This window comes from Agelaius phoeniceus, chromosome 36 (genome assembly GCF_051311805.1).
Source record: "Agelaius phoeniceus isolate bAgePho1 chromosome 36, bAgePho1.hap1, whole genome shotgun sequence".
NCBI lineage: Eukaryota > Metazoa > Chordata > Aves > Passeriformes > Icteridae > Agelaius > Agelaius phoeniceus.
The window spans coordinates 807,857-833,361 of NC_135300.1; the positions used below are offsets into that span (position 1 = coordinate 807,857).

The 25,505-nt window shown below is 56.7% G+C and overlaps 2 protein-coding genes across 2 annotated transcripts in view; one reads left to right on the forward strand and one right to left on the reverse strand.

Annotated features, from left to right (window-relative positions):
• The window catches only part of PPP1R37 (protein phosphatase 1 regulatory subunit 37), a 28,664-nt gene extending 17,871 nt beyond the window's left edge, over positions 1-10,793 (forward strand). Inside the window, 6 exon segments of the mRNA XM_077192875.1 lie at positions 1,075-1,216; positions 4,350-4,516; positions 6,236-6,409; positions 6,411-7,722; positions 8,772-8,860; positions 9,827-10,793. Of these exon segments, the coding sequence (XP_077048990.1) occupies positions 1,075-1,216; positions 4,350-4,516; positions 6,236-6,409; positions 6,411-7,722; positions 8,772-8,854 (1,878 nt within the window). The 3' untranslated portion in view covers positions 8,855-8,860; positions 9,827-10,793.
• A 1,932-nt stretch (positions 10,794-12,725) lies between these two features.
• Positions 12,726-16,583, reverse strand: NKPD1 (NTPase KAP family P-loop domain containing 1). The gene is given in 5 exon segments (XM_077192876.1): positions 12,726-12,875; positions 12,877-13,509; positions 13,512-14,395; positions 15,569-15,747; positions 16,555-16,583. Coding segments are annotated over 5 exon segments (1,875 nt in total).
• Between the last annotated feature and the right edge of the window lie 8,922 nt (positions 16,584-25,505).

Sequence of the window (25,505 nt, forward strand, 5' to 3'; positions counted from 1 at the left end):
TTGGTTTTCCATGGGTTTTCCATTGATTTCCATGGGTTTTCCTTGGGTTTTCCATTGGTTTTCCTTGGGTTTTCCATTGGTTTTCTGTGGATTTTCCTTGGGTTTTCCATTGGTTTTCCATGGGTTTTCTTTGGGTTTTCCATTGGTTTTCCATGGATTTTTTTTTGGCTTCCGTTGGTTTTCCATGGATTTTTTTTTTGGTTTCCATTGGTTTTCCATGGATTTTTTTCAGCTTCCATTGGTTCTCCACGGATATTTTTTGGTTTCCATTGGTTTTCCCATGGATTTTTTTTTTTTTTGTTTCCATTGGTTTTCCATGGATTTTCCATGGATATTTTTTGGTTTCCATTGGTTTTCCATTGATTTTCCTTGGGTTTTCCATTGGTTTTCCACAGATATTTTTTGGTTTCCATTGGTTTTCCGTGGATTTTTTTTTTTCCATTTCCATTGGTTTTCCATGGATTTTCCATGGATATTTTTTGGTTTCCATTGATTTTCCATGGATTTTCTCATGGATTCCCATGGATTTTCTCATGGATATTCCCATGAATTTTCCCATGGCTTTTCCATGGATTTTCCCATGGACTTCCCTGATTTTTCTCTGATTTTCCCACGGGTTTTCCCATGGCTTTGCCGTGGATATTCCTATGGATTTTCCCATTGATTTTCCCTGGATTTTTCTATGGCTTTTCTCTGGATTTTTCCATGGATTTCCCATGGATCCCCATAGATTTTGCCATGGCTTTTCCCTGGATTTCCCATGCATTCCCATGGATTTTCCCATGGATTTTCCCTGGATTTTCCCATGGATTTTCTCTGGATTTCCCCATGAATTCCCATGGACGTTTCCATGAATTTTCTCTGGATTTCCCCATGAATTCCCATGGACTTTCCCATGGATTTTCCCTGGATTTTCCCATGGATTTTCTCTGGATTTCCCCATGAATTCCCATGGACGTTTCCATGAATTTTCTCTGGATTTCCCCATGAATTCCCATGGACTTTCCCCATGGATTTTCCTGGATTTTCCCACGGATTTTCCCTGGATTTTCCCTGGATTTTCCCATTTTCCAGCCGCACACGCAGAGCCTGGAGACGCTGAACCTGGGCCACAACGCGGTGGGGAACGAGGGCGTGCGGAACCTGAAGAACGGCCTGATCGGGAACCGCTCCGTGCTGCGCCTGGGGCTGGCCTGCACCAAACTCACCTGCGAAGGTCCCGCCGGGGCTCCGGGACACTGGGATGGGGTTGGGAAACTGGGATTGGGAAATTGGGATTGGGAAATTGGGATGGGATTGGGAGATTGGGATGAGGGTTGGGAAATTGGGATTGGGAAAGTTGGGATGAGCTTGGGAAATTGGGATGGGTTGGGAAATGGGGATAGGAAAGTTTGAGATGGGATTGGCAAAGTTGGGATGGGAAAGTTGGGATGGGATTGGAAAAGTTGGGATGGGTTTGGGAAAGTTGGGATGGGGTTGGGAAAGGATTGGGAAAGTTGGGATGGAAAGTTGGGATTGGGAAAGTTGGGATGGGAAATTTGGGTTGGGTTTGGGAAAGGTGGGATGGGGTTGGGAAATTGGGATGGGGTTGGAAATTGGGATAGGAAAGTTTGAGATGGGATTGGCAAAGTTGGGATGGGAAAGTTGGGATGGGCTTGGAAAAGTTGGGATGGGTTTGGGAAAGTTGGGATAGGAAAGTTGGGATGGGTTTGGGGAAATTGAGATGGGTTGGAGAAGTTGGGATGGGAAAGTTGGGTTGGGCTTGGAGTAGTTGGGATGGGAAATTTGGGTTGGGTTTGATAAAGTTGAGATGGGGTTGGAAAAGTTGGGATGGGGTTGGGAAAGTTGGGATTGGGAAAGTTGGGATTGGGAAAGTTGGGATGGGCTTGGAAAAGTTGGGATAGGGTTGGGAAAGTTGAGATGGGGTTGGGAAGTTGGGTTGGGTTTGAGAAAGTTGAGATGGATTGGGAAAGTTGGGTTGGGATTGGAAAAATTGGGATGGGAAAGTTGGGATGGGCTTGGAAAGTTGGGATGGGAAAGTTGGGATGGGCTTGGGAAAGTTGGGATGGGTTTGGGAAAGTTGGGATGGGAAAGTTGGGATGGGTTTGGGGAAATTGGGATGGGTTGGGGGAAGGTGGGATGGGGTTGGGAAAGGATTGGGAAAGTTGGGATTGGGAAAGTTGGGATGGGAAATTTGGGTTGGGTTTGGGAAAGTTGGGATGGGGTTGGGAAATTGGGATTGGAAAGTTGGGATGGGAAAGTTGGGATGGGGTTGGGAAAGTTGGGATGGGGTTGGGAAATGGGGATAGGAAAGTTTGAGATGGGATTGGCAAAGTTGGGATGGGAAAGTTGGGATGGGATTGGAAAAGTTGGGATGGGTTTGGGAAAGTTGGGATGGGGTTGGGAAAGGATTGGAAAGTTGGATGGGAAAGTTGGGATTGGGAAAGTTGGGATGGGAAATTTGGGTTGGGTTTGGGAAAGGTGGGATGGGGTTGGGAAATTGGGATGGGGTTGGGAAATTGGGATAGGAAAGTTTGAGATGGATTGGCAAAGTTGGGATGGGAAAGTTGGGATGGGATTGGAAAAGTTGGGATGGGTTTGGGAAGTTGGGATGGGTTTGGGAAAGTTGGGATGGGTTGGGAATTGGGATTGGGAAAGTTGGGATGGGAAAGTTGGGATGGGGTTGGGAAAGTTGGGATGGGGTTGGGAAATTGGGATGGGGTGGGAATTGGGAAATTTCCTCAAAATTCCAGGGATTTTCCCCCAATTCCCGGGATTTTACCCCCCAAATTCCAGGGATTTTCCCCCCCCACATTCCCGGCTTTTTCCCCCCCACACACCCATGATTTCCCCAAAATTCCTGGCTTTTCCCCAAGATTCCCAGGCTTTTTTCCCCAAATTCCCAGGATTTCCCTCCCAAATTCCCAGGGATTTTCCCCCAATTTCCCTGAATTTTTCCCCCAAATTCCCGGGATATTTTCCCCCAAATTCCTCGATTTTCCCCCTACCCACACCCAGGATTTCCCCCCAGTTTCCCAGGATTTCCCCCCAAAATTCCCTGGCTTTTTTCCCCCAAATTCCCAGGATTTTTCCACCCGAATTCCCAGGGATTTTCCCCCAATTTCCCTGGAATTTTTCCCCCAAATTCCCGGGATATTTTCCCCCCAGTTCCCAGGATTTTTTCCCCCCACACGCCCAGGATTTCCCCCCAATTTCCCTGGATTTTTCCACCAAATTCCAGGGATTTTCCCCCCAAATTCCCTCGATTTTTCCCCCAAATTCCCCGGCTTTTTTCCCCAGACTCCCAGGATTTTCCCCCCACACACACCCAGGATTTCCCCCCAATTCCCGGGATTTTTTCCCCCAAATTCCCGGGATTTTTTTCCCCGAACTCCCAGGATTTTTTCCCCCCACAGACCCATGATTTCCCCCCCAAATTCCCTTGCTTTTTCCCAAATTCCCAGGATTTTTCCCCCACACACCCAGGATTTCCCCCCAATTCCCAGGATTTCCCCCAAAATTCCCTGGATTTTTTCCCCAAATTCCCTGGCTTTTTTTCCCCCAAATTCCCTCGATTTTTCCCCCCAAATTCCCAGCTTTTTTCCCCCCAGATTCCAGGGATTTTCCCCCCAGATTCCCAGATTTTTTCCCCCCACACACCCATGATTTCCCCCAAAATTCCCAGGGATTTTCCCCCCAAATTCCCGTGATTTCCCCCCAAAATTCCCCGGCTTTTTCCCCCCAAATTCCCGGGATTTTTCCCCCCAAATTCCCGGGATTTTTTCCCCCCCACACCCATGATTTCCCCCAAAATTCCCTGGCTTTTCCCCCAAATTCCCTCGATTTTTCCCCCCAGTTTCCCGGGATTTTCCCCCCAATTCCCGGGATTTTTTCCCCCCAAATTCCCAGGATTTCCCCCAAAATTCCCTGGCTTTTTTCCCCACAAATTCCCCGGCTTTTTTTCCCCAAATTCCCCAGCTTTTTTTGCCCCAAAATTCCCAGGATATTTTCCCCCCAATTCCCAGGATTTTTGCCCCACACACCCATGATTTCCCCCCAATTTCCCTGATTTTCCCCCAAATTCCCAGGGATTTTCCTCCAATTTCCCAGGGATTTTCCCCCAATTTCCCTGGAATTTTTCCCCCCAATTCCTGGATTTTCCCCCCCCAGATTCCCAGGATTTTTTCCCCCCACACACCCATGATTTCCCCCAAAATTCCCAGGGATTTCCCCCAAAATTCCCAGGATTTTCCCCCAAATTCCCAGGGATTTCCCCCCAAATTCCCAGGGATTTTCCCCCCAAATTCCCATGATTTCCCCCCAATTCCCGGGCTTTTTTGTGCCCTCAGGGGCCGTGGCCGTGGCCGAGTTCGTGGCCGAGAGCCCTCGGCTGCTGCGCCTGGACCTGCGCGAGAACGACATCAAGACCGGGGGGCTCATGGCGCTGTCCCTGGCCCTGCGCGTCAACCACTCCCTGCTGCGCCTCGACCTCGACCGCGAGCCCAAGAAGGAGCCCGTGAGTCCCGGCATTCCCAAAAAAACCCATGGAATTCCCAGAAATTCCGGGAATTACCAAAAAAATCCCTGCGGTTCTGGGGCGTTCCTGGAGCACAAAACGGTGCCTGAGGTGTTGGGGGTTTGGGATTTGACTTTGGGCCTAAGGAGGAGGTGATGAGTCCTGGAATTCCTGAAAATTCCTGGGATTCCCAAAAAAATTCCTGGATTCTCAAAAGTTTCCCGGAATTCCCAAAAAATCCCCGCAGTTCTGGGGCATTCCTGGAGCGGGAAACGTGCCTGAGGTGTTGGGGGTTTGGGGGTTTGGGGGGTTTGGAGTTTCAGAGATTTGGGCACAAGGCCAGGGAGGAGGTGATGAGTCCTGGAATTCCTGAAAATCCATGGGATTCCCCAAAAAATTCCTGGAATTCACCAAAAATTTTCCGGAATTCCCAAAAATCCCTGCGGTTCTGGGGCGTTCCTGGAGCAGGAAACGGTGCCTGAGGTGTTGGGGGTTTCGGGTTGGACCTTGAGCCAAAGGAGGAGGTGATGAGTCCTGGAATTCCTGAAAACCGATGGGATTCCCCAAAAAATTCCTGGGATTCCCAAAAATTTCAGGAATTACCCAAAATTCCAGGAATTCCCAAAAAATCCCTGCGGTTCTGGGGCGTTCCTGGAGCAGGAAACGGTGCCTGAGGTGTTGGGGGTTTGGGGTCTGAGCCTGGAATTCTTGAAATTCCCCAAAATATTCATGGAATTCCTGAAAGATTTCCCAAAATTCCCGAAAATCCCTGGGATTTTGGGGCTGGTTCCTGGTGATTTTTCCAGGTTTTTTCATGGATTTGCCAAATTAGCTGAGCCTTGGGGATTTTGGGGCTGATGGAACATTCCCAACTCCAGGGATTTTGGGAATCTCCAGGACCCAATTCCCACATTTTTGGCCTCTTTTTCCAGTGGGAAAAAATCCATTTTTGAGTCCAGATCCTCTGGATTTCCTCATTTCCCACCAAGAATTCTGGGAATTCTGGGAATATCTGAAAATCTTCATTCTCCAAGCCCTTCTGGAATCACAAATTCAAAACCCCCAAAATCTTGGGAAAACCCTCAAAACTCCACAATTCCAACCGCAAAATTCCACAATTCCAAGTCCAAAAATTTCCCAATTCCAGTCCAAAAATTTCCCAATTCCAACCCCAAAATTCCCAAATTCCAACTGCAAAATTCCCCAACTCCAGTCCAAAAATTCCCAATTCCAGTCCAAAATTCCACAATTCCAACCCCCAAATTCCCAATTCCAACCCCAAATTCCAAAATTCCAACCCCAAAATTCCCCAATTCCAGTCCAAAATTCCCCAATTTCAACCCCAAAATTCCCAAATTCCAACTGCAAAATTCCCAATTCCAACCCCAAAAATTCCCCAATTCCGACCGCAAAATTCCCCAATTCCAACCCCCAAATTCCAACTGCAAAATTCCCAATTCAACCCAAAAATTTCCCAGTTCCAACTGCAAAATTCCAACTGCAAAATTCCCAATTCCTGTCCAAAATTCCCCAATTTCAACCCCAAAATTCCCAATTCCAACCCCAAAATCCCCTCTTAAAGGGCCAGCGCCCCAATTCCCTCACCCCGACTCCTCTCCCTCCATTCCTGAGGGAATTCCCGGGGGTTTTCCCACCATTCCCGGGGATTTTCCCGCCATTCCCGAGGATTTTCCCGCCATTCCCGGATTCCCCCGGCAGGTCAAGAGCTTCCTGGAGACGCAGAAGGCGCTGCTGGCCGAGATCCAGAACGGCTGCAAGCGGAATTTCATCCTGGCCAAGGAGAAGGAGGAGAAGGAGCAGCAGCTCCAGCACTCGGCCTCCATGGCCGAGATCTCCGGCGCCGATCCGAAATTCCCGAAATCCCCGAAATTCCCGAAATTCCCGAGGGCGCTTCCCCCGGCCCGGAGGAGAACGGCAACGCGGCCCCGGCCGGAGATTCCAGCTCGGACACCGAGGAGGAGGAGGAGGAGGAGGATGGAAGGACTCGAGGGAGGTTGTGGAATCTTCCGGGGATTCCGGGAATTCCGGGAACGGCGAGCGCAGGATTTCCGTCTCCAGCCCCGGCAGAGGCCGCAAGATCTTCGTGGTGACGCGGGTGGAGAACGTTCCGGAAGGATCTGGGGCTGTTCCAGAAGGATCTGGGGTCATTCCCAAGGAACCTGGAACCGTTCCCGACGGATACGGGGTCGTTCCTGAGAGATCCGGGGTCGTTCCCAAGGAATCTGGGACTGTTCCTGATGGATCTGGGGCCGTTCCCGATGGATCTGGAGCTGTTCCCGATGGATCTGGAGCCATTCCTGGTGGATCTGGAGCTGTTCCTGATGGATCTGGGGCCGTTCCCGGTGGATCTGGGGCCGTTCCCGATGGATCTGGAGCCGTTCCCGATGGATCCAGGGCCCTTCCCGATGGATTTGAGACTGTTCCTGAAGGATCTGGGGTCGTTCTTGGTGGATCTTTGGTTGTTCCTGAAGGATCCAGGGTCATTCCTGAAGGGTCTGGGACAATTCCTGATGGATCTGGGGCTGTTCCTGATGGATCTGGGACAATTCCTGATGGATCTGGAGCCGTTCCCGATGAATCCAGGGCTGTTCCTGTTGGATCTGGGGTTGTTCCCGATGGACCTGGAGCCGTTCCCATCGTTCCAGATGGATCTGGGGTTGTTCCTGCTGGATCTGGCTCCGTTCCCAATGGATCCAGGGCCATTCCTGATGGATCTGGAGCCGTTTCTGTTGAATCTGGGGCCCTTCCTGATGGATCCGGGGTTTCTCCCGATGGATTTGAAGCCGTTCCCGTTGGATCTGGGGCCATTCCTGATGGATCCAGGGCTGTTCCTGTTGGATCTGGGGCTGTTCCCGATGGATCCAGGGCTGTTCCCATTGGATCTGGGGCCGTTCCCGATGGATTTGGAGCCGTTCCCGTCGGATCCGGGGCCGTTCCCGATGGATTTGGAGCCATTCCCGATGTATCCGGGGCCGTTCCCGTCGGATCCGGGGCCGTTCCCGTCGGATCCGGGGCCGTTCCCGAGCCGCGGCCGCGCCGGGCGGGCGCCTCCGAGGGAATTCCGTGCGGGAGCCCCTCCCGGGATTCGCCGCTTCCCAACGGGCTCAAGGCCGATTTCGCCCGGGCGCTGCCGGAGCCGGGCCCGGAGGGCGACGGGAAATCGGGAACGTGCGCGGCCGAGCACGGTGAGATCCCCAAATTCCCACATTCCCACATTCCCAAATTCCCACATCCCCACATTCCCAAATTCCTGAGGGTGTTCCCAGGCTCGGGGCATTCCCGGGAGTTCTGAGATTCCCAAATTTCTGGGGATTCTGGGATCCCAAATTCCCAAATTCCAGAGGGAGTTCCCGGGCTTGGGGCATTCCTGGGAGTTCTGAAATCCTGGAATTCTGGGGGTTCCGAGATTCCCAAATTTCTGGGGGTTCTGGGATCCCAAATTCCCAAATTCCAGAGGGAGTTCCTGAGCTTGGGGCATTCCTGGGACTTCTGAGATCCCAAATTTCTGGGGGTTCTGGGATCCCAAATTCCAGAGGGCGTTGCCGGGCTCGGGGCATTCCCGGGAGTTCAGGGATCCCGAAATTCTGGAGGTTCTGAGATTCCCAAATGTCTGGGGGCTCTGGGATCCCAAATTCCAGAGGGAGTTCCCAGGCTCGGGGCATTCCCGGGAGTTCTGAGATTCCCAAATTTCTGGGGCTTCTGAGATTCCCAAATTCCAGAGGGAGTTCCCGGGCTTTGGGGCATTCCTGGGAGTTTGGAATTGGGGTGAAAAAGTGGGAGAAGGACTGGAGAAACTGGGAAAAGCAGCAGGAAAATCCCAAATCCTTGGGTTGGGAACAGGGAAAATTGGGAAAGGAGCAGGAAAATCCCAAATCCTTGGGTTGGGAACAGGGAAAAGTGGGAATGCAGCAGGAATTGGGGTGAAAAACTGGGAAAAGCAGCAGGAAAATCCCAAATCCCTGGGTTGGGAATAGGAAAAACTGGGAAAGGAGCAGGAAAATCCCAAATCCTTGGGTTGGGAATAGGAAAAACTGGGAAAGGAGCAGGAAAACCCCAAATCCCTGGGTTGGGAGAGGAAAAAACTGGGATTGCAGCAGGAATGGGGGTAAATAAACAGGAAAGGAGCAGGAACTGGGCTGAAAAAGTGGGAAAAGAGCTGGAAAAAGTGGGAAAGGAGCAGGAAAATCCCAAATTTCCGGGCTGGTTCCAGAACGTTCCGCGCTCCTTCCCCCAGAGCTGAGCTGCTCCAGGAACGAGCAGGAGCTGCAGGAGCTGCTCCTCGAGGCCAGCCAGGACACGGCTCCGGAGCCGCTGTGAGCGCAGGTGAGAGAGCCGGGGAATCCTGGAATTCCGGGAATTTTTCGGGAATTTTCCGGGAATTTTCCTGGGAATTTCCCGGGAATTTTCCTGGGATTTTCTGGGAATTTTCCTAGGAATTTTCCTGGGAATTTTCCGGGAATTTTTCTGGGATTTTCCGGGAATTTTCTGGGAATTTTCCTGGGATTTTCCGGGAATTTTTCTGGGAATTTTCCAGGAATTTCCCTGGGATTTTCTGTGAATTTCCTGGGAATTTTCCTGGGAATTTTCTGTGATTTTCTGGGAATTTCCTGGGAATTTTCCTGGGATTTTCTGGGAATTTTCCGGGAATTTTTCTGGGAATTTTCCAGGAATTTTCCTGGAATTTTTCCGGGAATTTTCCTGGGATTTTCCGGGAATTTTTCCGGGAATTTTCCTGGAATTTTCTGGGAATTTTCCTGGAATTTTCTGGAAATTTTCCTGGGAATTTTCCTGGGAATTTTTCTGGGATTTTCTGTGAATTTCCTGGGAATTTTCCTGGGAATTTTCTGTGATTTTCTGGGAATTTCCTGGAATTTTCTGGGAATTTCTTGGAAATTTTCCTGGGAATTTTCCTGGGAATTTCTGTGAATTTTCTGGGAATTTTCCTAGGAATTTTCCTGGGATTTTCCGGGAATTTTCCTGGGAATTTTCCTGGGAATTTCCTGGAATTTTCTGGGAATTTTCTGGGAATTTTCCTGGGAATTTCCTGGAATTTTCTGGGAATTTTTCCGGGAATTTTTCTGGGAATTTTCTGGGAATTTTCCGGGGAATTTTCCAGGAATTTTCCTGGGAATTTCCCGGAATTTTCCTGGGATTTTTCTGGGAATTTTCCTGGGAATTTTCCTGGGAATTTTCCTGGAATTTTTCTGGGAATTTTCCTGGGATTTTCTGGGAATTTTCCGGGAATTTCCTGGAATTTTCCCAGCCCTGCCCTTCCCGCTCTCCCCACAGGTCCTGGAGGGGGAGGCTCCGGAGCTTTTCCCCCTCTCCCCAACTCCGCACAAGATTCCAACCAAACCTCGGGAATTTCGGGACTTTGCTTGGGAAAGGAAAAAAAAAACCAAAAACAAAAAAAACAAAAAACCACGAAACACAAAACAAAACCGGATTTTTTTTTTTTTTTTTTTTCCCGACTTCTTTTCCCGATTTTTCCCGATTTTTCCCCGCCTCCCGGGGGCGGGGCAGGAGGCGGGGCTCGGCCTTCCCGATCCGCTGGGAATTCCCGGGGCCATTCCCGGCGGGATCGCAGGGACCGGGAGCGGCGGCGATTTGGGAATTCCGTCCCTAAAAAAGAGAAAAAAAAACCCCCGGGATCGGCTGCTCCCGCAGCCCCCGCGCTTTATTTATTTTTAATTTCCCTCCCTTTCCGGTGGCTTTGGTTTCTTTGGGAATTTTTTCCCTGTTTTTTCCTCCCTTTTTTCTGTTATTTTTCCCCTTTTTTCCCGTCTCTATTTATCACCAGCCGCAGAATTCCCGGGAAAACGGGGAAAGGTGGAGAAGGGGGCAGGGAGGGGCTGGAATTCCTCGCTCATCCCAAATTCCCAGAGGGGTCGGGGCAGGGGAAATCCAGCGATTCCCACGGGGATCTCCCGGCCCGGAATTCCCAAAAAATTCCCGGAATTCCCGGGGAGATTCCCGGGGGTCGCTTTTCTTTCTTAAGTGCAATAAAATCTTTCAGGGAGCTGCGTTGGGGGGATGGGGGGGATTGGAATTCCGGGGGGATATTCCCGATTTTCTGGCCGGGAATTTTTGCTGGTGTTTCCTCTGGGTTTGGTTTTTGGGGTTTGTTGTTGGTTTTCTTTTTTTTTCCCTGTCTTTTCCCCGTTTTTTTTTTTTCGGTTTTTTTCCCCCCTCGTTTTTCCCCGTGGTGGAATTTTTGTTAACGGCTGTTTTCTAATTAAAGGAATTCTGCATTCGTCACCCGCCCTCTTTTTGGGGGCTCATCCCGGAATTCCAGGAGTTGGGGAATTCATGGATTTGAGGGGGGGGTGGGTGGGGAGGGGGTGAAGATCCCAAAAAAAAAAAAAAAAACAAGAAACCCCAGAACAGGTAGGAAATCCCCAAAAAAATCCCAAAAAAATCCCAAAATACGGAGCCAAGGGTGGAACTTGGTTTATTGGGGGACGATCCCGGGGAATTTTCCCGGGAATTCTGGGTGGGATGGGGTTTGGGCATGGCCCAAATTTGGGGCTTTTCTGGGGGGGGATTTTCCCGATTTTCCCTCCCAAAAGGACACGGATTTTGGGAGGAGATCCCAAAAATGTCTCAGGGTTGGGGATTCCCGGGAGGGATCAAAGTTCCCTTGGATTCCGGGAGCTTTGGGATACCCCTGGATCACCCCAGTCCCCTCCCAGCGTTTCCCAGTGACAAAAACTGGGAATGAAAGCCCGGAATTCCCTCTGGATCATCCCAAACCCTTCCAGCATCCCCAAAAACCAGGAATAAAACCCAGGAATTTCCTCTGGGTGTTCCCAGTGCTCTCCAGGATCACAGACTGGGCATAAAACCCCAGAATTCCCAATCCCCCTTCCCCTAAAAAGATCCCCAAATCCTCCAGGAGCTCTCCCTGCCCTTGGCAGGGTCTGGATCCCATTCTTGGTCCCAAATCCCAATCCTGATCCCAAATCCCCAACCCTGATCCCATTCCTGATCCCAAATCTCAAATCCCAAATCACAAATCACAAATCCCAAATCCTGATCCCATTCCTGATCCCAAATCCCGAAACCCAATGCCATTCCTGATCCCAAATCTCATTCCCAAATCCCGATGCCATTCCTGAACCCAAATCCCAAATCTTGATCCCAATCCCAAAACCCAATGCCATTCTTGATCCCAAATCCTGACGCCATTCCTGATCCCAAATCTCATTCCCAAATCCCGGTGCCATTTCCGATCCCAAATCCCAATCCTGATCCCAAATCCCCAACCCTGATGCTGTTCCTGAACCCAAATCTCAAATCCCAAATCTCAAATCCCAAATCTCAAATCCCAAATCTCAAATCCCAAATCCCGATGCCATTCCTGAACCCAAATCCCAAATCTTGATCCCAGTCCCAAAACCCAATGCCATTCTTGATCCTAAATCCTGGTGCCATTCCCGATCCCAACCCGTGATGTCGCTCCCGATCCCAAATCCCCAATCCTGATCCCAAGTCCCCAATCCCGATCCCAAATCCCCAATCCTGATGCCATTCATGCCATTCCCAAATCAAAAAATATCCATCCCAAATCCCAAAAACTGATGCCATTCCCGATCCCAAATCACAAATCCTGATCCCAAATCCCCATTCCCAAATCCCAATGCCATTCCCGATTCCAAATCCCACATCGCAAATCCCACATCCCCAGTCCCAAATCCCCAATCCCAAATCTCCAAATCCCCAATCCCCAAATCCCAATCCCAAATCACCGGGCACCGTGTGGGACACACTGCACCCCTCGGGACACGGGTGCGGCCTTGCCCAGCCGGGCCATGGCCCTCAGCAGCCCCATCTGCTGCCCATGGAACCATCCCAAATCCCAATCCCAAATCCCCAAATCCCAAATCCCCAAATCCCAAAATCCCCAAATCCCCAATCCCCAAATCCCCAAATCCCAAATCCCCAATCCCCAAATCCCAAATCCCAATCCCCAAATCCCCAATCCCCAAATCCCACATCCCAAATCCCAATCCAAATCACCGGGCACCGTGTGGGACGCACTGCACCCCTCGGGACACGGATGCAGCCTTGCCCAGCCGGGCCATGGCCCTCAGCAGCCCCATCTGCTGCCCATGGAACCATCCCAAATCCCAATCCTAAATCCCAGTCCCAAATCCCCAAATCCCCGGTCCCAAATCTCAATCCCAAATCACCGGGCACCGTGTGGGACACACTGCACCCCTCTGGACACGGGTGCGGCCCTGCCCAGCCGGGCCATGGCCCTCAGCAGCCCCATCTGCTGCCGGATGGAGTGGTCCAGGTTGACGGTGACGCCGAGCAGCTGCCGCGCCTCGCCGGCGCCGGAAGGGGAAATCCCGCGCCAGGAAGGCCTGGAAGAGCTCGGGGTCGGCGTCCAGGCTCAGCACTTTGCCCAGCGGCTGCCGCAGCGCGCTCAGCTCCCCGGCGTGCTCCTGGAACACGCTCCAGAGGGACCTTCCGGAATGTTCCGCCGCCGCCGCGTGGCCCTGCCCGGCGTCCTCCAGGCACTGCAGCGTCCAGCTGAGGCGGCAGGGCCAGCGGTCGGCCAGCACCACCCAGGCGGCCGCGGCGCGCGGCGACAGCTCGGCCACGGTGCCGGCACCGGCGGCGCGGTGCAGCAGCAGCCGCAGCGTGATGGGGATGGTGTTGACGATGCGCCGCACGTTGGCGCCGTTCTCCGGCAGGTACCGGCTCAGGACGTCCGAGGCGTCGTGGAGACACCGGAACGCCTCGTGGATCCACGCCACCGCCTCGGAGTCCGCCTCCTTCCAGCTGGGTGCCGCGCGACCGCGCCGCAGCCGCCGCAGCCGCCGCCGCGGGGTTTTGGCGACGTTTGTCGCGATGATTCGGTACATGAGGTCCTCGCGCGTCTGGTATGGCGGCGGCCACGCTGCGCAGGCGGGGGAGCGGGCGCCCATCTCGGGGATGGAGAAGGGCAGCGTTGACGGCGCGGTTCAGGGTACAGGTACCCGTTGTCCGCCAGCCCCTTCATGCAGCCCGTCTGCTCCAGGCACGGCACGATGACGCTGGGGTCCACGGCCAGCAGGAAGATGAAGGGCGCGTTGGCGTCCGACAGCAGCGTGGCCATGGCGTTGAACACCCCGGCCACTTTCTCCGGGTAGCAGAGGTCCAGGCTGGTGATCTCCATCACCACGCGCAGCCGGCGGCGCTCAAAGACCTCCATGAAGGCCAAATAATCCACCAAGACCTCGACCTCCTCGCGGATCTTGCTCATGAACCCCAGCTGCCCGGCGAACCTGTCGCTGTTGGTCAAGCGCTCGATCTTCTTCTTCTCGCTGACCAGGAAGTTCTTGAGGATGGACAGCGCTCCCAGCACCAGCGAGGAGCCCGACAGCGACGCCACGGCGCTGCCCACCACCTTCAGAGCGTGGTGATCCTTGATGCCCGGCACCAGCAGCGCCACCAGCAGGATGGCGATGCCCACGGCCAGCACCAGCAGCAGCCCCCAGAGCCTCAGGCAGGTCCCTTTCTTGAGGATCCACTCCCGCTGCGAGAAGCCGGAGGCGAAGCGCGGGCGCGAGCCCAGCACGTGGAAGACGCTGAGCGGCAGCGCGCCGAAGTGCTGGCGCACGTGGTGGCACAGCGTGGTCACCAGCCCCGCCCAGAGCTTGTCGCAGCCCGCGAACTCCCAGGCGCTGAAGCGGATGAAGATGAACTCCAGGTTCTTCCTCCTCAGGTGGCCCTCGGTCACCACGGGCTCGTAGAAGGCCAGGAGCCACAGGGCCTCCAGCAGGCCCCAGCCATGGGGGCTGCGCGGCCGGCGCTGGCCCCGGCGCAGCTCGGCCGCCTCGCGCTGCGCCATCTCCTCACGCATGAAGGCTGGCAACGAGCGATTGGTGGCATTTGGGATTTGGGGTCAGTTTTGGGGTTTGGGTTGGGATTTGGGGTTTGGGGTGGTTTTTGGTGTGGTTTTTGGGGGTGGGTTGGGGTTTAGATTGGATGGGGTTTGGGTTGGGTTGCATTGGGTTGGGTTGGAATTTGGATTGCATTGGGTTGGGTTGGGTTGGTTTTGGGATGGAATGCATGGGATGAGTTGGCATTTGGGATTTGGGGTTGGTTTGGGGTTTAGATTGGATGGGGCTTGGGTTGGGTTGCATTGGGTTGCATTGGGTTGAGTTGTGTTGAGTTCAATTGGGTTGGGTTGGAATTTGGATTGCATTGGGTTGGGTTAGGTTTGTGATGGAATGCATGGGATGAGTTGGGATTTGGGATTTGGGTTGGTTTTTGGTGTGGTTTTTGGGGTTGGGTTGGAGTTTAGATTGGATGGGGCTTGGGTTGGGTTGGGTTGGGTTGGGTTGGGTTGGGTTGAGTTGGAATTTGGATTGCATTGGGTTGGGTTGGGTTGAGTTGTGTTGAGTTCAGTTGGGTTGGGTTGAGTTTGGTTGGGTTGGAATTTGGATTGCATTGGGTTGGGTTGGGTTGAGTTGAGTCGGGTTGGGTTGGTTTTGGGATGGAATGCATGGGATGAGTTGGCATTTGGGATTTGGGGTGGTTTTCGGGGTGGGATTTGTGGTTTGGGATGAGTGGGATTGGATGGGATGGGATTGGGTTGGGTTGGAGATGGAATTCATGGGATGGGATGGGATTTGGGGTTTGGAGCAGGATTTGGGATTCAGGATGGGATTTGGGTTGGAATTTGGGATTGGGATGGTGTTGGGTTGGATGGGACTGGGCTGGGATTTGGGGCTGGGATGGGAATTTGGAACTGGGAGGGGATTCGGGCCTAGTATGGGATTTAGGATTGAGATGAGATTCGGGATTTGGGATTTGGGATGGGATTTGGGATTTGAGATGGGATTTGGGACTGGGGATGGGATTTGGCCTGACTTAAGGATTGCAATGAAATTTGGGACTGCGATGAGACCCCAAACCCTGAGGAAACAACACCGGGCACAGAAAACCCCAAATCCGCCGCTCCGAATTCCCACATTCCCGAACAATTCCCGAACAATTCCCGAACAATTCCCAATAATCCGTGAGTTCCACACGCACCGGTGACCTTGGCCAGCAGGGACTCGAGGCGGTGCCCGCAGGGCGCGTAGAACCCGACGGTGACGGGCGTGGCCGTGTGGCACAGCGTGCGCGACAGGCAGCGGCAGTAGATGTCATCCTCCGTGGGCGGCTCTGCGTTTGGGGTTTGGGATTTGGGGTCAGCGTTTGGGGTTTGGGGTCTGCATTTGGGGTCAGGATTTGGGGTTTGGGGTCGGGATTTGGGGTTTGGGGTCTGCACAGGCAGCGGCAGTAGATGTCATCCTCTGTGGGCGGCTCTGCGTTTGGGGTTTGGGGTTTGGAATTTGGGGTTTGGGGTTTGGGGTCTGCATTTGGGGTCAGGATTTGGGGTTTGGGGTCGGGATTTGGGGTTTGGGGTCAGCACAGGCAGCGGCAGTAGATGTCATCCTCCGTGGGGGCTCTGCATTTGGGGTTTGGGGTTTGGGGTCAGCATTTGGGGTTTGGGGTTTGGGGTCAGCATTTGGGGTTTGGGGTCAGCATTTGGGGTCAGCATTTGGGGTCAGCATTTGGGGTTTGGGGTCGGGATTTGGGGTTTGGGACAGGCAGCGGCAGTAGATGTCATCCTCCGTGGGGGGCTCTGCGTTTGGGGTTTGGGTTTGGGGTCAGCGTTTGGGGTTTGGGGTCAGCATTTGGGGTCAGGATTTGGGGTCAGCATTTGGGGTTTGGGATGATTTGGGGTTTGGGGTCAGCATTTGGGGTTTGGGGTCAGCACAGGCAGCGGCAGTAGATGTGGGGGGGCTCTGCATTTGGGGTTTAGGGTCTGGGATGATTTGGGGTTTGGGGTCAGGATTTGGGGTTTGGGATGATTTGGGGTTTGGGATTTGGGATCAGCACAGGCAGCGGCAGTAGATGTCATCTTCCGTCGGGGGGCTCTGGGATTGGGATGATTTGGGATGATTTGGGGTTTGGGATTTGGAATTTGGGGTTTGGGGTTTGGGATTTGGAATTTGGGGTTTGGGGTTTGGGACAGGCAGCGGCAGTAGATGTCATCCTCCATCGGGGGCTCTGGGATTGGGGTTTGGGGTCAGGATTTAGGGTCTGGGATCAGGATTTGGGATTTGGGTTTGGGACAGGCAGCAGCAGTAGGTGTCATCCTCCATCAGGGGCTCTGTGTTTGGGGTTTGGGGTCAGAGTTTGGGGTCAGGATTTAGGGTCCGGGATCAGGATTTGGGGTTTGGGATTTGGGGTCAGCACAGGCAGTGGCAGTAGATGTCATCCTCCGTCGGGGGCTCTGGGATTAGGATTTGGGATCCAGATTTGGGATGCTTTGGGGTTTGGGGTCGGAATTTGGGATTTGGGATGATTTGGGGTTTAGGGTTTGGGATTTGGGGTCAGGGTTTGGGGTCCGGCCGTACCTCGCAGCTCCGGGGCCGCTCCCTCGGCGGGGGCTCCGTGGGGACACGGCCGGGGGGACCCCCCCGGGCCCAGCCAGGCCTCGCTCTCCTCACAGCCCCCCGGGGACAGCCCTGGGGACATCTCCAGGGACAGCCCCGGCCCCGAGGAGCAGCAGGAACCCTGCGGGGACAGGGACACCGTGGGGGACACTGTGGGGACACCCTGGGGGCATCACAGGGACCCTGCGGGGACAGGGACACCTTGGGGACACTGTGGGACATCACAGGGACCCTGCGGGGACAGGGACACTTGGGGACACTGTGGGGACATCACAGGGACCCTGCAGGGACAGGGACACCGTGGGGACACTCTAGGGACATCACAGGGACACCTTGGGGACACCTTGGGGACAGCCCCTGGGGACATCACAGGGACCCTGCGGGGACAGGGACACCTTGGGGACATCACAGGGGACACCCTGGGGAAAGCCCTGGGGACATCACAGGGACCCTGCGGGGACAGGGACACCTTGGGGACACCTGGGGACATCACAGGACCCTGCGGGGACAGGGACACCGTGGGGACACCCTGAGGGACACCAGAAACAATGGGAACCCTGCGTGGACAGGGGACACCTTGGGGACACTCTGGGGACAGCCCTGGGGGCATCACAGGGACCCTGCAGGGACAGGGACACCCTGGGGACACTTTGGGGACAGCCCTGGGGGCATCATAGGGACTCTGCGGGGACAGGGACACCTTGAGGACACTCCTGGGACACCCTGGGGACACCACAAACAGCAAGAACCCTGAGGGGACAGGGACACTCTGGGGACACCTTGGGGGCATAACAGGGACCCTGCGGGGACAGGGACACCTTGGGGACACCCTGGGGACATCACAGGGACACCAGAAACAATGGGAACCCTGTGGGGACAGGGACACCCTGGGGACATCTCCAAGGGACAGCCCCAGCCCCCGAGGAGCAGCAGGAACCCTGCGGGGACATCACAGGGACACCCTGGGGACACCACAAACAATGGGAACCCTGAGGGGACAGGGACACCTTGGGGACACTCTGGGGACATCACAAACCATGGGAACCCTGAGGGGACAGGGACGCTCTGGGGACACTGTGGAGATCTCAGTCCCAATCCACCCCAGTCCCATCCCGATCCCACCCATTCCTACCCGGGGTGGCTCCAGCGGCTCCGTCCTTGTCCCTGTCCTTGTCCCTGTCCCTGTACCTGTCCCTGTCCCAGTCCTGTTCTTGTCCCTGTCCCAGTCCTGTTCTTGTCCCCATCCCTGTCCCCGTCCCTGTCCCTGTCCTGTTCTTGTCCCCATCTCTGTCCTGGTCCCGTCCCGGTCCTTGTCCCCTTCCCCGTCCCCGTCCCTGTCCCGGTCCTGTCCCTGTCCCCATCCCTGTCCCCATCCCTGTCCCTGTCCCCATCCCTGTCCCCGTCCCGGTCCCTCCGGATTTATGGCACCGATCCCATCCCGCTCCCACCCGTTCCTACCCGGGGCAGCTCCAGCGGCTCCATCGCTGTCCCGGTCCCTGTCCCGGTCCCTGTCCCGTCCCCTCCCGTGCCTGGCCCGTGCCTGGCCCGGATTTATGGCACCGGCACCGGCGATCCCGGCGATCCCGCCAGGAGGGGCGGCCGGGGCAGAAATTCCGGCTGAGCCCGGCCTGAGTCAGGGCCCAGCAATTCCCGCCCGGATCCGGCCCGGGAGGGGACAGCGGCGACAACGGGGACAAAGGGGACAAAGGGCCCGAGGGGACACCGGGGACAGCGGGAGCCGGGCCAGGGCCGCGCCCCCCCGGCTGGGGACGGTGCCCAGCCCCGCTCGGTGACACCGGTGCGACATCGCGGTGGCACCGGCGTGGCACCGCTGTGACACCGCTGTGGCATCGCTGTGGCATCGCTGTGGCATCGCGGCGGCAGCGCCACTTCCGGTGGCCGCTGCCAGAGGAACCTGCTGTGCCGGGCACAGGTGGCACCGCGGTGACAACGGCGCGGCCACACCCCGGCCCCACAGCCCGGCACCGGCACTGGGGCTGGGGTCACCTCGGGGGGTGGCACCGGGGTCCCCAGAATGGGCTGGGATTGGTCCCAGTGTCCCCAGTGCCCCCAGTATGAGCTGGGGTTGGTCCCCAGTGTCCCCAATATAGTCTGGGGTAGGTTCCCAGTGTCCCCAGTATAGGCTGGGGTAGGTCCCCAGTGTCCCCAGTATGAGCTGGGGTAGGTCCCCAGTGTCCCCAGTATGAGCTGGGGTAGGTCCCCAGTGTCCCCAGTATAGGCTGGGATAGGTCCCCAGTGTCCCCCAGTATGAGCTGGGGTAGGTCCCAGTGTCCCCAGTGTCCCCAGTATGGGCTGGGATAGGTTCCCAGTGTCCCCAGTATGGCCAGGGTAGGGTCCCCAGTGTCCCCCAATATAGTCTGGGGTAGGTTCCCAGTGTCCCCAGTATAGGCTGGGGTAGGTCCCCAGTGTCCCCAGTGTCCCCAGTATGGGCTGGGATAGGTCCCCAGTGTCCCCAATGTCCCCAGGTATAGGGCTGGCACCAGTGCCCCCAGTATGGGCTGGGGTAGGGTCCCCAGTGTCCCCAGTGCCCCCAGTATAGGCTGGGGTAGGTCCCCAGTGTCCCCAGTATGAGCTGGGGTAGGTCCCCAGTGTCCCCAGTGTCCCCAGTATGGGCTGGGATAGGTCCCAGTGTCCCCAGTATGAGCTGGGGTAGGGTCCCCAGTGCCCCCCAGTATGGGCTGGGGTAGGGTCTCAGTGTCCCCAGTATGAGCTGGGTAGGGTCCCCAGTGTCCCCAGTGCCCCCAGTATAGGCTGGGGTAGGGTCCCCAGGGTCCCCAGTATAGGCTGGGGAAGGTCCCCAGGGTCCCCAGTGCCCCAAGTATGGGCTGGCACCAGGGTCCCCAGTATGGGCTGGGGTAGGGTCCCCAGTGCCCCCAGTCCGGGCTCTCCTGGTGTCCCCATTGTCCCCAGTCCCCGGTGTCCCCAATGTCCCCATTGTCCCCAGTCCCGGTGTCCCCAGTGTCCCCATTGTCCCCAGTCCCGGCTCTCCCGGTGTCCCCAGTGTCCCCATTTTCCCCAGTCCCGGTGTCCCCAGTGTCCCCATTGTCCCCAGTCCCGCTCCCCCAGTGTCCCGGTGTCCCCATTGTCCCCAGTCCCGGCTCTCCCGGTGTCCCCAGTGTCCCCATTTTCCCAGTCCCGGTTGTCCCCAGTGTCCCCATTGTCCCCAGTCCCGGCTCCCCCAGTGTCCCGGTGTCCCCATTGTCCCCAGTCCCGGCTCTCCCGGCTCTCCCGTGTCCCCATTGTCCCCAGTCCCGGTGTCCCCATTGTCCCCATTGTCCCAGTCCCGGTGTCCCCAGTGTCCCCATTGTCCCAGCCCGTTGTCACCGGATCCTGCGGGGGCGGGCTGGCACCGCTGGCATTTCCTCGCCACCCCAGGAGCGCCCGGGGTGGCACGTGTGGCACCGGGGAGGGGGTGACACCCGTGTCCCACATGTCCCCGTCCCCGCCAGCCTCCCCAGTGTCCCGTGACACCCCCGCGGTGTCCCCTTTGTCACCCCCGTGTCCCTCCCATTGTCCCCTCGTGTCCCCCCCGTGTGTCCCCCCCGGTCTGTCCCTCTTGTCCCCGCCATGTCCCCACTCTTGTCCACTCCTTCTCCCTTTTGTCACCCCCGTGTCCCCCCATTGTCCCCTCGTGTCCCCCCCATGTCCCCCCCGGTCTGTCCCTCTTGTCCCCGCCATGTCCCCACTCTTGTCCCCCTCCTTCTCCCTTTTGTCACCCCCGTGTCCCCCCCTTCCTCCCCCTCGTGTTGAGTCCTGTGTCCCCCCGGTTTGTCCTCCGTGTCCCCCCCCATGTCAGTCCCGTGTCCCCCCCTTGTCGCCCTCCTTGTCCCGAGTGTCCCCCCCGCGTTTCCAATCGTGTCCCCGAGTGTCCCCCCCTTGTCCCGCCCGTGTCCCCCCTTGTCCCCCGTGTCCCCCCCATTAAATCCGGTTTCCCCCACCCCCCGTGTCCCCCCCATTCTGTCCTCTGTGTCCCCCCCGCGTCCTCTCACTCTGTCCCCTGTGTCCCCCCCATTCTGTCCCGCATGTCCCCTCCTTGTCCCGCCCCGTGTCCCCCCCGTGTCCCCCCGATTTGTCCCTCATGTCCCACTCATGTCCCTCCCCCGTGTCCCCCCCTTCTACCAGCCCAGTGTCCCCCCCCGTGCCCCCCCATTCTGTCACTCATGTCCCCCCTCATGTCCCCGCCATGTCCCGCCCCGTGTCCCCCCCATTCTGCCCCCATTCTATCCCTCATGTCCCCCCCGTGTCCCCCCCCATTCTGACACTCATGTCGCCCTCATGTCCCCCCCGTGTCCCGCCCCGTGTCCCCCCCGTGTCCCGCCCCGTGTCCCCCCCCATTCTGTCACTCATGTCCCGGCCCCGTGTCCCCCCCGTGTCCCCCCCATTCTGCCCCCATTCTGTCCCTCATGTCCCCCCCCGTGTCCCCCCCATTCTGTCACTCATGTCCCGCCCCGTGTCCCCCCCGTGTCCCCCCCATTCTGTCCCTCCTGTCCCCCCTTGTCCCGCCCCGTGTCCCGCCCCGTGTCCCCCCCATTCTGTCCCTCATGTCCCCCCCCTTGTCCCCCTCATGTCCCCCCCCGTGTCCCCCCCATTCTGTCCCTCCTGTCCCCCCGTGTCCCCCCCGTGTCCCCCCCATTCATCCCTGCTGTCCCCCCTTGTCCCGCCCCGTGTCCCCCCCATTCTGTCCCTCATGTCCCCCCCGTGTCCCCCCCATTCTGTCCCTCCTGTCCCCCCTTGTCCCGCCCCGTGTCCCCCCCCGTGTCCCCCCCATTCTGTCCTCCCGTCCCCCCCTTGTCCCGCCCCGTGTCCCCCCCCGTGTCCCCCCATTCTGTCCCTCCTGTCCCCCCCGTGTCCCCCCCCATTCTGTCCCTCCTGTCCCCCCCTAGTCCCGCCCCGTGTCCCCCCCCCGTGTTCCCCCCCGTGTCCCCATCTCGGGGCTGGGGGGGGGGTGGGCGATGCTCGGGCCCCACCCCGGGCGTTTCCCCGCCCCCCCCGGCCCGGCCCCACCCCGGGGCGTTCCCGCCGTTGTCCCCCCCGTGTCCCCCCCCCCCTCAGTGTCCCCTGTGTCCCCCCCCGATGGCGCTGGGCCCCGCTCTGCTGCTCGCGGCGGTGCTGGCGCTGCCCGCCCCGGGCTCCACCCGTGTCCCCCCCCGGGGGTCCCGGCCCCCCCCCGCCTCCGGGTCCGTTCTCTCCCCCCCCGCTGCTGCCCCGGGGGTCGCTGCGTCCCCGGGTGTCGCCCCCGGGGGGACCCGGCGGTGGCGGGGGGGGACGCGGCGGCGACAACGCCACCGTGGTGGTGCTGGAGAGCGGCCGGGGCCCCCCCCCCGGCAGCGGCTTCAGGCTCGGTCAGTGCGGGGGGGGGGGCGGGCGTTGGGGTTTTTGGGGTTTTTGGGGTTTTTTGGGGGGGTTTGGGGAGGGGGTATCGGGATCCGGAAGGTTTGGGAAGGAGGAGTTTGGGATCTTTGGGGAGGGGGGGTCGGGATCCGAAAGTTTTGGGATTTGGGGTTTTGGGGAGGGGGAGTTGGGGATCCGGAAGTTTTGAGTGGGGGGAGTTTGGGATTTTGGGGAGGGGGGTTTGGATTTTGGGGAGGGGGAGTCGGGATCCGGAGAGGTTTGGGAGGGGAGTTGGGATTTGCGGGGAGGAGTTTGGGATTTGGGGTTTGGGGGGGTTTGGTGTTTTTGGGGGGTTTTTTGGGGAGGGGGGTTCGGGATCCGGAAGGTTTGGGTGGGGGGGGAGGGATTGGATATGGGGGGGGGGTTGAGATTTTGGGGAGGGGGGGGTCAGGATCCGAAAGTTTTGGGATTTGGGTTTTGGGGAGGGGAGTCGAGATCCGGAAGGTTTGGGAGGGCGGAGTTTGGGATTTTGGGGGGAGTTTGGGATTTTGGGGAGTTTGGGGTTTGGGGGGGGATTTGGGATTTTGGGGAGGGGGCGTCGGGATCCAAAAGTTTTGGGAGGGGAGAGGTTGGGATTTGGGGGGGGTTTGTGGTTTGGGAGGTTTTGGGGTGGAGGAGGTTTTGGGGTTTGGGGGGAGTTTGAGATTTGGGGAGGGGGAGTTGGGATCCGGAAGTTTTGAGTGGGGGGAGTTTGGGATTTTTGGGGGGGGGGATTTGGAATTTTAAGGAGGGGGAGTTGAGATCCAAAAGTTTTGGGAAGGGGGGAGTTTGGGATTTGAGGGGATCTTGGGGTGCAGGGAGGTTTTGGGGCTTGGGGGGATTTAGGATTTTGGGGAAGGGGAGTCGAGATTCGAAAGTTTTGGGAAGGGAGAGTTTGGGCGGTTTGGGGCATTTTGGGGTGCTGGGGAGTTTTTGGGATAGGAGGGAGTTTGGGATGCAGGGAGGGATTTGGGACATGGGAGGATTTTGGGGTGCGGGAGGGATTTGGGGTGGAGGATTTGGGGTTCAGGAGGGATTTGGGACATGGGGGAAGCTGAGACATTTTGGGGTACGGGGGGAATTTTGGGGTCCAGGGAGGATTTGGGGTGCGGGGGGTCTCCAACACCCCAAATTCCCTTTTTGCTGTTGGGGGGGGGGGGAAGTTTGAACCCCCCACAAATTTTGGGGTTCGTGGTCTTGAGGAGGCTCCCAGGACATTTTGGGCTCCACCTCCCCAAATCCCAAATTCTCCTCCCAAATTCCCCACGGGCGTTTTGGGGTGAAATCTCCCAAAAACCCAACAATCAAAAAAAAACCCATTTTTCCTTTTTTCCTTCCATATTTAGGGTGGGGGTTTGGGCACCCATCCCCGTTTTTTGGGATGGAGATTTTGGGGTCGGGGGGGGGGTTTTAGGGCCGGGGGGCCCCTCCCAGGGGGGTTCGGATCGGGGTGGGCCCCATCCCACCCTCGCAGCTCCCCCCAAAACCCCCAATACCAAAACCCCTTTTTCTCCCGTTTTTAGGGCGGGGGTTCGGGGGCCCCCTCCCGGCTTTTTGGGGAGGGGTTTTTTGGGGTCGGGGGGGGTTTTAGGGCCCCTCCCGGGGGGGGCTCGGGGGAAGGGTGGGCCCCATCCCACCCACGCAGCTCCATGAGCTCATCGGGTCCCGCTGGAAATCCGCCGGGAATTCGCAACATAAACAGAGGGGCCCCGGCAGAGCTCGGGACCAGGCGGCCCCGGGGGGCCCCCCCCGCCCCAAAAAACCGCGCGGGACCCCCCCAAAATGTCTGGGAGCACCCCCAAATATCCGGGACCCCCCCCCAAATCCGGACCCACCTCGGATCCCCCCACAAATGTCGGGGTTTCATCCTGGAGCCTCCCCAAAATGTCCTGGATCCGCCCCAAAAACCCGGCTGGGACCCCCCCAAAATGTCCTGGAACCCCTCAAAATGTCTGGGACCCCCCCCCAAATATCCCGGACCCCGCCCCCCCCAAATCTGAATCCACACCCCCCAAATGTGGGGATGCCCCCACAAATGTCGGGATTTCATTTTTCATTTGATTTTGGAGCCTCCCCAAAATGTTCAGGATCTGCCCCAAAAACCCGGCTGGGACCCCCCCCAAATTTCAGGATCCCCTCCTGGACCCCCCCCCCCAAATATTTGGGATCCCCCAAATTTCGGGATCCCCCCCAAATTTCTACCCCCCAAAATTCCTGGACTCTCCCCCCCAAAAAAACCCTAAAACCCTCCCGAATTTGGTTTTTTTTGGGGTTTTTTGGGGTTTTTTGGGGTTGCTTTGAGTTTTTGGGGGTTATTTTTTGGGTTATTTTTAGGTTATTTTGGGGATTTTTTTGGGTCATTTTTAGGTTATTTTGGGGGTTATTTTTTGGGTTATTTTTGGGGTTATTTTGGGGATTTTAGGGTGCTTTTTTAGGGTTATTTTTGGGTTATTTTGGGTCATTTTTGGTTATTTTTGGGGTTATTTTGGGGATTTTAGGGTGCTTTTTTAGGGTTATTTTTGGGGTTATTTTGGGGTCATTTTTGGTTATTTTTGGGGTTATTTTGGGGATTTTAGGGTGCTTTTTTAGGGTTATTTTTGGGGTTATTTTTGGGAATTTAGGGTGGTTTTTTAGGGTTATTTTTTGGGGTTATTTTTGGGAATTTAGGGTGGTTTTTTTGGGTTATTTTTGGGGTTATTTCTGGGTTATTTTGGGGGTTATTTTGGGGTCATTTTTTGCTTATTTTTGGGGTTATTTTGGGATTTTAGGGTGCTTTTTTAGGGTGTTTTTTTTGGTTTTTTTTGGGGGCCTGCTCCCTAATTTCGGGCTGTCCCCCCTCTCTCCCCTCCCGCAGTTCTGTGCCCGCTGCTCTGCCGGAACGGGGGCGTCTGCGCCCACCCCCAGCGCTGCTCTGCCCCCCACCAATTCACCGGCAAATTTTGTCACCTCCCCGCGGGCAACGGCACCGCCCGAGCCCAAAGCCCCCCGGAACGCGCCGAGAATCCCCGAAATGTCCACGAGGGGGCGCCCCAGGCCTTGACCCGCTCCATCTACACCCTGCCCTTGAGCAACCACCGCGAGGAGGAGGATGGTGAGAAACAACCCCCAAAAAACACAGCGGGTTCGGGGAATTA